The sequence below is a fragment of the Cebus imitator genome, unplaced genomic scaffold, assembly GCF_001604975.1.
Source record: "Cebus imitator isolate Cc_AM_T3 unplaced genomic scaffold, Cebus_imitator-1.0 Scaffold36, whole genome shotgun sequence".
Lineage (NCBI taxonomy): Eukaryota > Metazoa > Chordata > Mammalia > Primates > Cebidae > Cebus > Cebus imitator.
The window spans coordinates 2,771,618-2,782,968 of NW_016107351.1; the positions used below are offsets into that span (position 1 = coordinate 2,771,618).

General features: G+C 57.8%; 1 protein-coding gene and 1 long non-coding RNA gene across 5 annotated transcripts in view; one reads left to right on the forward strand and one right to left on the reverse strand.

The window, feature by feature from the left end:
- LOC108301706 overlaps nucleotides 1-1,001 on the reverse strand; it is a 26,417-nt gene extending 25,416 nt beyond the window's left edge. Inside the window, exon 1 of one of the 4 annotated variants that reach the window (XR_005199506.1) lies at nucleotides 861-991. This is a non-coding gene — a long non-coding RNA (uncharacterized LOC108301706). Of the gene's footprint in view, nucleotides 1-860 lie in introns of all 4 variants that reach the window. The other 3 variants (XR_005199504.1, XR_005199505.1, XR_001823975.2) reach the window with 3 other exon arrangements.
- NPTX1 (neuronal pentraxin 1) overlaps nucleotides 1-8,752 on the forward strand; it is a 9,607-nt gene extending 855 nt beyond the window's left edge. The window contains exons 2-5 of the mRNA XM_017524933.1: nucleotides 31-238; nucleotides 2,324-2,568; nucleotides 3,788-3,967; nucleotides 4,578-8,752. Coding sequence (XP_017380422.1) covers nucleotides 31-238; nucleotides 2,324-2,568; nucleotides 3,788-3,967; nucleotides 4,578-4,799 — 855 coding nt within the window. The 3' untranslated portion in view covers nucleotides 4,800-8,752. The remainder of the gene's footprint in view (nucleotides 1-30; nucleotides 239-2,323; nucleotides 2,569-3,787; nucleotides 3,968-4,577) is intronic.
- The last annotated feature ends 2,599 nt before the right edge of the window (nucleotides 8,753-11,351 follow it).

The window sequence follows — 11,351 nt, forward strand, 5'->3', positions numbered from 1 at the left end:
AACCGTTTCCCCCGCTCTTGCCCCCCGCAGCAGTACAGCCGCCTCAATTCCTCCAGCCAGACCAACAGCCTCAAGGATCTGCTGCAGAGCAAGATCGATGAGCTGGAGAGGCAGGTGCTGTCCCGGGTGAACACCCTGGAGGAGGGCAAGGGGGGCCCCCGGAATGAGACCGAGGAGAGGGTCAAGATCGAGACCGCCCTGACCTCCCTGCACCAGCGGATCAGCGAGCTCGAGAAAGGTACTGGGGCCGGGGGAGCCGCGCTGCCTGCCCCCGCCTGCTTGCCCGACGCTGCCTCCGGTCCTAACAGCCCAGCTCCGAGCTGGGCGAGCGCAAGCCACCCTACCCACCCAGACCCCTGCAGCCCTTTCTCATCCCCCACACCCCTGCCCAGGTTCTGGGTTTCTAGTCCGGGTTTCTGGCAGGACTGAGTGCCCTGGGCTGGGGCTGTGTCTGGGAAAGGGGAGCAGAAGGGAGGAAGGGATTGCATAGTGCCCCTCCCCCATCCAGACACACTCACACACTCTTGCTGGATTTTTCAAGTCTGATTTGTTTAATCCTCAGTAACTTTGCACAGTGGCTGCCGCTGGCCCAAACCCTCCCTGCTTAAGGAAGCTGGTCCCCAGCCTCCGAGGACAGCTGGGTGCAGGTTGGGTGCTCTGGGTCCCCAGGCCGCTGGGGCTGTTCAGTGGGTTTCCTCGCAGCTGCCATGCCCCTGGTGTCTTCTCACGATCCCCAGCTCTTCCCCACTTCTGTCCTGAACCCCTACCCCGAGGTTTTCTCTTCTGGGTGCTCCAGGCCCTGGTATCTGTCAAATCCCTGAGGCTTCCCAGTCACCCACTCAGGCCAGCCCAGCTCTCACCTGGGGCGCCTGGATGAGCTCAGGAGGCTCTGTCTTGAAGTCGCAGAAATCAAACAAGGTTGTAAAGGGGGGGAGGGTGCCCGGTGCGGAGCAGGGCCACGTGACCCTGCTCAGACCGCAAAATGTGCCGGACAGATTTAAACAGTGCCATCTTAAGGCTTGTTATGTAACTGAAAAACAGATCTGGAGAAGGAAGGACCTCAGGAGAGAGGGAGAGGGAAGGAGGGGGAGCCTGGGGAATGAAAAGCACCCTGGAATGAAAAGGCCAGGGGCTGGGTCCCTCCCCACCCCCCACCAGGCCTCCGTGGGTCAGTCGGGAGAGCTGCCCTGAAGGGTCTGCCCTGCCCTGCTCCCTGACAGTTGGTTTAGAGGAGGGGGTGGTTGCTGGCTGGGCAGGATGCCTTCTAGAAATAATTTTTAGCCTGGGGAACTGGTTTCTTTCTGGGCTCCCTGGCAGGACCACGGCTGCACACCCAGGGGTTGGCGAGGGGAGGGGGTGTTTCTGGGCTCTGGGCCTGGTCCTGGTGCCCATTGCTGCCCAGGAATGTTTTGCCTGGAGTCAGTCACACCACACCCAGGGTGCCACAGTATATAGATGGACTGGGGGTGGGGTTGGCACTCACTGGAGAAGTGGCTGTCAGAGGGCAGGGGAGAAGATGGGCTTTGTGGAAGGGGAGGCCACCAGTCCTGGAGCCTGAGCTGTGACGACGCTTGCTCACTAAAAGTGTGTGGTGGCATCCTAGAGCAGTCACCTTGGGGAGCCCTGGCTCCAGAAGGGCGTCCCGGCTCCTGGCTGCCCTCCCCTCAGCAGGCTCCAGGCAGAGTCCTGGGAAGGGCCTTGGAAATGGGGAGATGCTCAGCCTCACACACCAAGAGGCACTGGTGGGTCAGATGCACATCTAGCATCGAGGGAAGAGTGTGGGCACCAGGGCCTGGCTGTCGGGTGGGGAGGCAGGAGTGGGGAGGCAGGAGCAGAGCCCAGGATGAGTGAGGAGGGGAACCCCGCCCCATCCTGGAATCAGGTCGGCCCCAGAGGGGTCTACTCTCAGGATAGCTAGCCTCATTCCTCCTCTGCAGCCACCGGTGCTCTGTGGGTTGACTGGGTGTGCACTGGCTTGGCTGTCCCCATTCCCTACTCATGCCCCATTCCCACCACGCAGCCCAGTGTATGTGCTGCAGCCCACTAGGCACTGCGCCGCCCCCCCCCACCGGGGATGCCAGCACGTGGGAGTGAGAGCCGGCCAGACCCGGAGCACCGAGAGCTTGGGTCAGCTCTTTACGGACTGGCCCTGTGCCTTGGGGCAAAGTACTTGACCTGGGAAGCCACCCGCTCGGCCTCTCCAGAGTGGAGACTGGAGCCTGCCTTGGCCGCATCACAGAGCTTGGTGGAGACAGAACTCACTGACACACCCATAAGCACTTCCTGCAGGTACAGCTGTCAGGCCGTGTCCTACCCTCCACAGGGCAGAAAGACAACCGCCCTGGAGACAAGTTCCAGCTCACCTTCCCGCTGCGGACCAACTACATGTACGCCAAGGTGAAGAAGAGCCTGCCCGAGATGTACGCCTTCACCGTCTGCATGTGGCTGAAGTCCAGCGCCGCGCCAGGGGTGGGCACGCCCTTCTCCTACGCTGTACCTGGCCAGGCCAATGAGCTGGTCCTCATTGAGTGGGGCAACAACCCCATGGAGATTCTCATCAATGACAAGGTAGCGTCCTCAAGGGACGGCAGGGCGAGGCCCCGGGGCTCGGGCTCAGGTTGCACGCTAGGACAGGGCTCCGGCCCAAGGAAAGGGTTTGCCAGGTGGGACTGGGTGGCGGGGGGGGGGGAGACCAGGGGAAGTGGGAGGGGAACCGTCGCCTCTACTGGGAGAGCAGGGAGAGCAGGGAGAGCTGGACGTTCCCAGATGCCTCCTGGGGTGGGTGTGGGAGATGGCAGAGAATGAGCTGTGGGGCCTGGTGCAGCCCGATGGTGTGATCTGACTCCTTCACCAGCTGGCTTGGGAACTGGCTTTGCCCCTCCATTCTGGGGGCCCAGAGATGCTCTAGGGTGGTAAGGGGGCCTTAGAGATGTTTCCTGAGTCCAAGTCTATCCCCCTCAGCCCCCTAACTCAGGGGGAGGACAGGTCTGTGTGACCCCCTGGAAGAGGACGGCACAGACAGTCTTTCCCTCCAGTGAACCTTCCCCCTCCTCCCCTGTTAGCTGCAGAACCAGCTGCCAGCTTTCAAACTGCCTCAACTCCAGGCCAGCAGTGGTGGTCAGTGGCTAAAACCTGGGCTGGGAAGTGGATTCCAAGCCCCTGTTCCTGTTACTCTTCCCCCCAAAGCGCTGTGCCATTCTGGGCCCCCTTTCCTGAAGCGAAAAGGATGTGAGGCTTCTTTCCCCATCATCATCCTCCCCACCTGGAACGGTAGCAGGGGAGTGAAATGCCAGATCGGAGGCTGGTCTGAGCTTTAAAAGGCGTCGTGCCCTATGGCATCTCTTGGATCCTCGTCCGGGGCTTGCCGTGTTGCAGAGGGAGAGGGTGTAACAGCTGGAGATGGGACGCTGGAAGAGAGAGGAGGCTGCAGAGATGTCGCAAGGGTGCCTGAGCGGCAGCAGTGAACTCAGACACCAGGGACAGCCTCCAGCCAAGGGTTCGTTGTGTAGACTAGCGCAGAGGGAGGAGAGTGACTAGGAGTGTAGAGACTGCACCCACAGGGCCCTGGGGGTTCCCTGGGTGGAGTGCTACATTTCCTGTGTGATTCTGTGCCCCACTCCCGGGCGCAGCTGGCAGATGCGGAAGTCTGGGGCATAGGTGCCGTGAGGATTCAATAGTAGTTCCTGATATTTATCTTGCAAGTAGAAATAGAACAACTGAGGCCATGAAGGTCCTGGATCTGAGTCGTAGCCCCGTACCCACTGGCGTCTGCCATTCTCCTTCCCAGGTGGCCAAGCTGCCCTTTGTCATCAACGATGGCAAGTGGCACCACATCTGTGTCACCTGGACCACCCGGGACGGGGTCTGGGAGGCCTACCAGGATGGCACGCAGGGTGGCAGCGGCGAGAACTTGGCGCCCTATCACCCCATCAAGCCCCAGGGCGTGCTGGTCCTGGGCCAGGAGCAGGTACTGTGCTGGGTGTGGCCGGGAAGGAAGGGGAGCCAGGAGGAGGGAGGTAGCCGGAGAGGTGGTTCCCCTGAGCAGCAGCCCGGGGGCAGGCTGGGCTAAGCCTGTGCTCTGGGCGGACTTGGGCTTGGACTCCCTGCAGGAGTGAGCTTTGGCTTCAGTGCTCTCATAGCTGCAGCAACATTTTCTCTGGCATGGGAAGGCCAATTCTGCTTTTAGTGATGAATAATTTAGTTCCCGTTGTCTCCCGTTGGGCACCTGGGAGGGAGACGAAGGGCTGTCTATTCCTGTTGGGCAGCTGCATGGCGTGGAGTGATGTCTGGGCAGGGTTGTCGTGGCTAAGGGACCAGCTGCAGGAGGGGCAGGGCCCAGGTGCCCCCAGGAGAAGGTCCAGGGCAGAGGTGGTCGGCACCATCCCTTTTCTTGGGCTCCCTCGGGGGAGGGACGGATGGAGGGCTGGAGAGTAAGGGACAGGGAGACAGAACGGCACCCAGGAGTGGCCCTGAGAGTCCGTGATGGGGAAGGCACAGAGACGCTGACCCCCAGCCTAGGGATGGGCCCCAGACCACCTGGAGACCCCTCCACCCTCATCCTCTGTTTTTCTCTGAAGGACACTCTGGGTGGTGGGTTTGATGCCACCCAGGCATTTGTGGGTGAGCTGGCCCACTTTAACATCTGGGACCGCAAGCTGACCCCAGGGGAGGTATACAACCTGGCCACCTGCAGCACCAAGGCGCTGTCCGGCAACGTCATCGCCTGGGCCGAGTCCCACATTGAGATCTACGGTGGAGCTACCAAGTGGACCTTCGAGGCCTGTCGCCAGATCAACTGAGCGCTGCAGGCCAGGCCGAGCCTGCCGCCCGCCTCCCCCTGCTTGTGCGGCGATGATCCGTTTCGTGCGTCTCTTCTTCTCTCCCCTTTCCCCAGGAATGAACAGAGGCCGTCGCCCCTGCACACGCACACGCACACAGCCTGGTTTTGTCCTCGCCCTGCTCCCATCTGTCCCTGAGGAGGCCCCACTTCTCTGTAGGAGCCCAGACTCTCAGGCATGCCCCATTCACAGCTAAAGTGGGCGCCGCGACGTTTTCAACAAGCCAGAAGTAGGTGAGAGGATCTGTGTGTGCGTGTCGACATGTGTGTGTCTACGTGTGCGTGGCTGGGGGAGACCTTTTCTCTGAGGACATACTTCATTTCCGTCTTTCTTTTGGCTTTGGAGAAATCTCATGGTGAAAGTCCGTATTTGCCGACTTTGTCAGCCGCGTGCGTGCCCTGGGGCTGGTGCAGCTCGGTGCACGCATTTGTCTTTATTTGCAAACCTTTTTCAGAGTGACGTTATCTTTATATTGATGTAATAAAGGTTTTTTAGTGGTTTGTTAAGGGCCGGGGGGGCCTCTCTATGGAGAACTTTTACTTTGTAATAGAAGTGAATTGTCTCCGAAGGGTGAAGGCGGACTGTCCTGGGAGGTACCCTGTGCTCTCCCGTGGAGGAGAAGGGATGGCTGAGGTCACTGGCCCTTACCCCAGGGCCAGCCAGCATCTGTCCCTGCTGTTTGCATCTGAGAGCAGCACTCAGCCTGGGAGGCCGGCCTGTGTGCCCAGCTCAGCTGGCTCTGCCCCAGGACTGCCCTGGCCTCAGCCTTCCCACCCCGCCCAGGTCCTTCGAGGCTAGGGTCTGCACCTCCCTTCCCGCCTCTGGACCTGTGCTGCTTCAGCCCAGTTGTCGAGGGTGCCGAGCGAGGAGCATCCCACCCACAGCCCGGGAAGCCAGGCCCCAGCACCCCTCTCCTTTGGCCTCCAGCAGTGCAGACCAGGGGCTTCCAGAGGGGACCTTTTCGGTAAGAAAGCCACGTTTTGATGAAGACCTGGCCACACGGGGCCACTGAGACTTCAACCCAGCCTGTCGGTGGGAAGGCCCTCTTTGGGGGCTTTGACAGCCATATCCCTCCCAGCACACCAGGCCCCAGGTGAGCTGGTTCAAACCCCTCCAAGGGGGCTCCGGAGACCTCACACATAGGGCCAGGCCTGGCCGGGGGGGGGCCTGAAACCCACTCCTCCGTCTCACGGGGCTCACGGCCTACAGCAGCCCAAAAGTGTCCCTGACCGGTGACCCTGAGACCTGACCAATGTCCAGAACCTTTGCCTTTTTTTGTTCCCTGTGAAAAGCAACATGGACATTTCCTTCTAGTCCTTCCAAGGAGGGGAGAGAAGTGTGTGTGTGCATTTGTGTGGTGTGTGTGTGTGTGTGTGTGTGCTGAGTGAGAAAGAAAGCAGGCTTGGGAGGCCCTGCCCAGGGTAGGGGGAGCTCCCTGCTCTGTGCCATCTGGTGGTCGCACGCCCTGAGGGCACCGTGGACCCTGTCTCCAGGAGTCTCATTAGCAAAAGGCTGACAAGTCTTTCTAGAAATTCTACTGCACTGCCTGGCTCGGCTGCAGCTGCAGACATTTCTGCAGGAGGAGCAGGTGTTTCTGTCTTCTGTTCCTTCTGGGGCCACCTGTCCCCTTAAACACAGGTCCACATTGTGTCAAGAACCTAGTGCATCTGTGTGTGTCTGTCAGCGTCTCTGTGTCCGTGTTCTTGTGGGTGTCTGCACGGTACCTGGCGCCGGTCTGCAGCGCATCACTCCCGCGGAGGGGGTGCAGATCAGGCGCCACGCTGCGTGTTGTTCAACAGTGGCTTCTTCTGAAATCATCGTGCTTCATCAGCACCCGTCGGGTTGTGGCATCCTTGGGTCTGCAGGGATCTTCTCCGTTTGCATGTTCCTCGGGGTGGCGTGTTCCTTGCTCCCTGGGTCCAACGTGTGTTCCCGCACCTGCATGGACTGCCCGGTTCTGTGTCGTGTGCTGAGTGCCGCCCAGTGTTCTGTGACCACCCGTGTAGCTACTGAAAATGGCTGGGTAAGCAAGCCAAGGGTGTTGGAGGAGGTCAAGAGAGAGCTCAGTTTCCCTCTCCCCCTCCCCTCCCCAAATACACCAAGAAGCATTTTTAACGTGTAGGTTGAGAACAAGCCTAAAGGATTCCCGTCGCTGGGAGCCAGCCAGAGAGCTTGGAGTCGCCTCTCTAGACCAGATCTAGCCCCACCCTCACTCCAGCCGTCTTGGAGTCCTTGTGTAGGCAACACCCAGTGCGGGCTGTGTGGGGTGCTCCCCTGCCAGCCCCTCCCACCAGCCCCATCCCTGCCGATGTACTGGACCGCACACCACCTTCTGCCCCCGTGGGCCAGGTGGGAGCTGTCCATTCAGGACCACGAGCCATCCTCTGCCCTGACTAGCAAGGGGCAGAGCACACCCCAGTGCTTATGCCTCCACCCTGTGGCCTCCTGGCCAGCTCACCTTCCTCGTCCCTCCTCTGACCCACCCATGGTGCCAGGGCCGAAGCTGACCTTTAGCTCCCTCCTGCCCCTTGCTAGGGTCTGAGCCAAGCCCCTCGACTCCCTCACTGTGTTGACACTTGGCACTTTGCTGGTCCCAAGAAAGGTCAGTGACACAGCCGCAAATCTAATCCACGTAGTTCCCATCCACTCCTTAATCTGATTGATGTTCCCTCTTGCACTGAATAATACATGCCTCTCTCAGGTAAGCCATTTTATAAAACAAGAAGATAAAAAGCACTGTCCAGGCAGTGTTTGCTTTTGCTGAGCTGGCGTCCGACAGCTCCCTGGGTGTCCGGGGTGGGAGAGCTGTTGACAGAAGCTCTCCGGCCCTCAGGGGCTTAGATCCCACTTGAATCGTAAGCCTTCTTGCTTTTGATAACACGGTATTATTTCTCTTACTGTAGAAGAAAAAGTTTATTACCAAACAAGAGTATTTTTATGAAAGAAAAGGACAAACCTATAAATTAACCCAACCTGTATCTCCCTTGAAAATACTTTCAGGCGCCACCAAAACGTAGAACTGAAAGCATGTATTTTGGAAGAAAGAGATACATTTTGTATGCTTTCTTTTCCTTTTGTAGTTTCCCAGTTTATTTTCTAAGACTGCAAAGATCACTTTGTCACCAGCCCTGGGACCTGAGACCAAGGGGGTGTCTTGTGGGCAGTGAGGGGGTGGGGAGAGGCTGGCATGAGGATCAGTCATTCCAGTGAGCTCCAAAGAGGGGCCACCTGTTCTCAAAAGCATGTTGGGGACCAGGAGGTAAAACTGGCTGTTGATGGTGACCCTGTGTCTTGGAGCTGACTTACTAAGTGGAATGAGCTGAGGATGTATCAGTTCCAACCTTGATGGAAGCAGCTTGGGTTACATGTGGTTCACATTAAGAGGATAGAATCCTTTGGAATCTTATGGCAACCAAATGTGGCTTGACGAAGTCACGGTTTCATCTCTTAAACACAGTGTGTAAATTTATTCAACTAACGATGGGAAATGTATTACTTCTGTACACAGTGGACTTACGTGCAATTTGTTGAAGGGGAACAAGTCATAGAAGAGGAAAAAAAAGCCCAATACTTAGAGTCCCAATTTTGTCTTTTTTGCCAAAAACAGAAACAAAAAAAAGCAAACCCCCTCTGGTTGATATTGTTATAATGTATATATTGTATAATATGAAAGAGAATCAATGTATCTTACTTTTTCATTATTTGCTAACCAAAGCTGTACATTTTTCATATGATCTGCAGCCTTTTGGGTATCAAATGGGTCAAAACCTTGGGACCTGCCACCTCCCATCAGCAATTCTGGAAATGCACTATTTCTACTGGTATTCTTGCTTTTTTTTTTTTTTTTTCATTTTCTTGCTGAAATGACATGAATTGTTGAGTTTATTTTTACACAGTAAAGAGTGGAGAAAGACTATGGTCTCCTTAGAGTGTCTCTTATTTTCCGAGGCTTGCCAGCGTCACCTCCCCTGCACCCACCCCTCCCTCACCTGCGGGGGTGCATGCCACTCGTGTCCATTGCCCCATGACCTCAAACAACCCCATACCACCTGGTGACCCTGGGATGTTGGGTGGAGGGGTCTCCACGTCACAGGGACAGCTGACACAGAGGCACAGAGAGGCCAGATGATTACCCAACTCAGCAAGGCAGCTGGGCCTGTCGTGTAGGGTTACTTCCCATTCCCCGTCCCCTCCTGGGTGGACTCGCAGTCCACAGCTGGACCTGGGTTCCAGGTGGCTCAAGCTTGCTGTGCCCAAGCAGAGCTGGCAGTGCCACACCACGTCTGCTAGCGGGTCCTTGGCCATTTCTGCTTGCCTTCCTGATTCGAGAGTCCAGGCTCCTTCCCACACTTGTCTAAGAGTGTCCCCAGACCCACATTACAAAGGGATAGATGGTCATGGGAACACTGGACCTCCGGCTGAGCTTGCTTTGCTGTCCCCCTTGTGGGACCTGGCTTGGCTCTGGATGTGTTTAGAGCTTCTGAGCTGTTCCGTCCAAGGGACAGAGGGACCAGGAGCCAGGTGGCCTGGGGTGAGCGATTCCAGCACACTTACAACCTGCAGTCAGGGTACGTGGGGCCAGAATCACCTGCCTGGTGGTTTGGTTGGTGTTGCCCACCTCATACACACACACACAGACGTGCATACATGCACACACACACACATACACACACACATGCACATGCACTGGGTTGCCAGAAGGGACTGGTCACTCTGGCTTCCTGTTGGCATCACCCGGGGATTCCCTGCCAAGTGCTCTGGTGTTCCCTGGCCAGGCCTCAGGAGCGGGGGTTTGGTGGGTGTGAGTGAGCCACCTGTCACCCAGGATGGTGTGGAGGGAGAAGGTTTGGCTTCAGCAAAGCAGACAGGGAACCGCCTGTGGCCCTGCAGGAAGAGCCTTGGTCGGGAGATAGAGGCCCTGCCAGGTGGGAGGCCCCTGGCCTGTGTTCCCAGGGCTGTCCTTGCTGGGTGGTGTTCACCCCAGGGTGCACGCTCATGGCCAGGCCAGGGTTATGCCCAATTCCAGCAGTGATTCCAGGCGACACACTGCCTCGTACCTCTCACTCAAGCAAATACAGAGTTATTATGTCTGTGATAATGTCACGCTTACATTTCTAATTTTTATGTGAGAGCTCATTCAAACACTCAGGTTCTTTAACTATCATTAGATGCAAAGTAGTTTCTGCACTTCTCACGCCAGCTTTTGGCTCATCCATGAATGCCTTCAGGGGGCTGTGGAGCTAGGAACAGCAGGTGGAAGGAAGCCACGGGCCTTGCAGCTTGATGGGGTGAGGCGGGCAGAGGGACACAGCGCAGATGTCAAAGCCAGAGGGTGTCTCGGAAGTCATTGGCTTCGGCAGCCTCTCAGGTGCCTGAAGCTGTTCTCAGCTCACATGCTGCTGGTGATGTGGAGCTCATTACCCCAGAGAGGTAGTCTGTCCTATTTTCAGACAGCTCTGAGTACCGGCAAGTTTTCTTTTGCGCTCCCGTCTCTTTTTCTGTCGTTTCGTGCTTGGTTCCTTGCATAGAGCTACAGTTCCTGCCCATCTGTCCCGACACAGGAAGATGGGGCTCCCTGAGTCCTCACCAGCCCTGCCCCCACGCAGCAGCCTCCCCAAAGTGCACTGGGCCAGGGGCGGCCCGCCTGCATGGCGGATTCTTCTAGCTCTGTCCCTACAGAGAGAGATACCACGTCCAAGACCTGTAGAATGTCCGCGCCTTTGAGGGTTGCCTGGCTCAGCTCCCCCACTGTTCAGATGAGGGGCTGAGGTCCAGAGGGGCCATGTGGCTCATTCAGAGTTGCACAGCTTGACCTCCAGGAATCAGAATCCAGGATTTCTGACTCCCAGCTCAGTGCTCTCACCTGGCCTGGCTGAACAGCAGCGTCCTTAGCTGTGCCGTGGGGCTGTGAAGATGGGATGAGGAGCTGTATGCACAGGGCCTGGCACGAGCAGGTACAACTGGGGACAGGCCCGCCGACTTTCGGCCATACCAGGATGCCCCCTTCCAGGTTCCTCTCCTGAAGGCCGGACACCACCCCTCACTGTCCCAGGCCCCTTCTCATGCACCAGTCCCTCCTGGGATGCCGAGGACTCCAGGGGAGCTGGGAAATGTTGGCCGCAAGCTGGGCCATGGGACACCCCAGCTGCAGCCCTGGACTCCAGTATCTCCCATGTCATCCATCCCAGGAAGCTCAGGAGGTCCGGGGGGGCCCACTCAGCTCCCAAAGGCTGCTTCCCCTGCCCCCACGCAGGACCGCAGGGCACCTGTCCTCGGATCTCTCCTTCCCCACCTGATGAGCTGCTCTGGGACTTGTCAAATGGCCCACCCAAGCCCCCTGACCAGTAGCAGGGGAAGCTGGACCAAGCCCTGGAGGGTCTGGAGATGTGGTTTGAAGTGGCCTCCTACAAAGGCAAGGCTGTGGGCTCCCAAGCAGGAGCATCCCAGCCGAGGAGTCCTGGCCTGTCTTCTCCCTGTGCCCATTCCCTGCGAGGTTGGGGGGTGAGCTCAGCC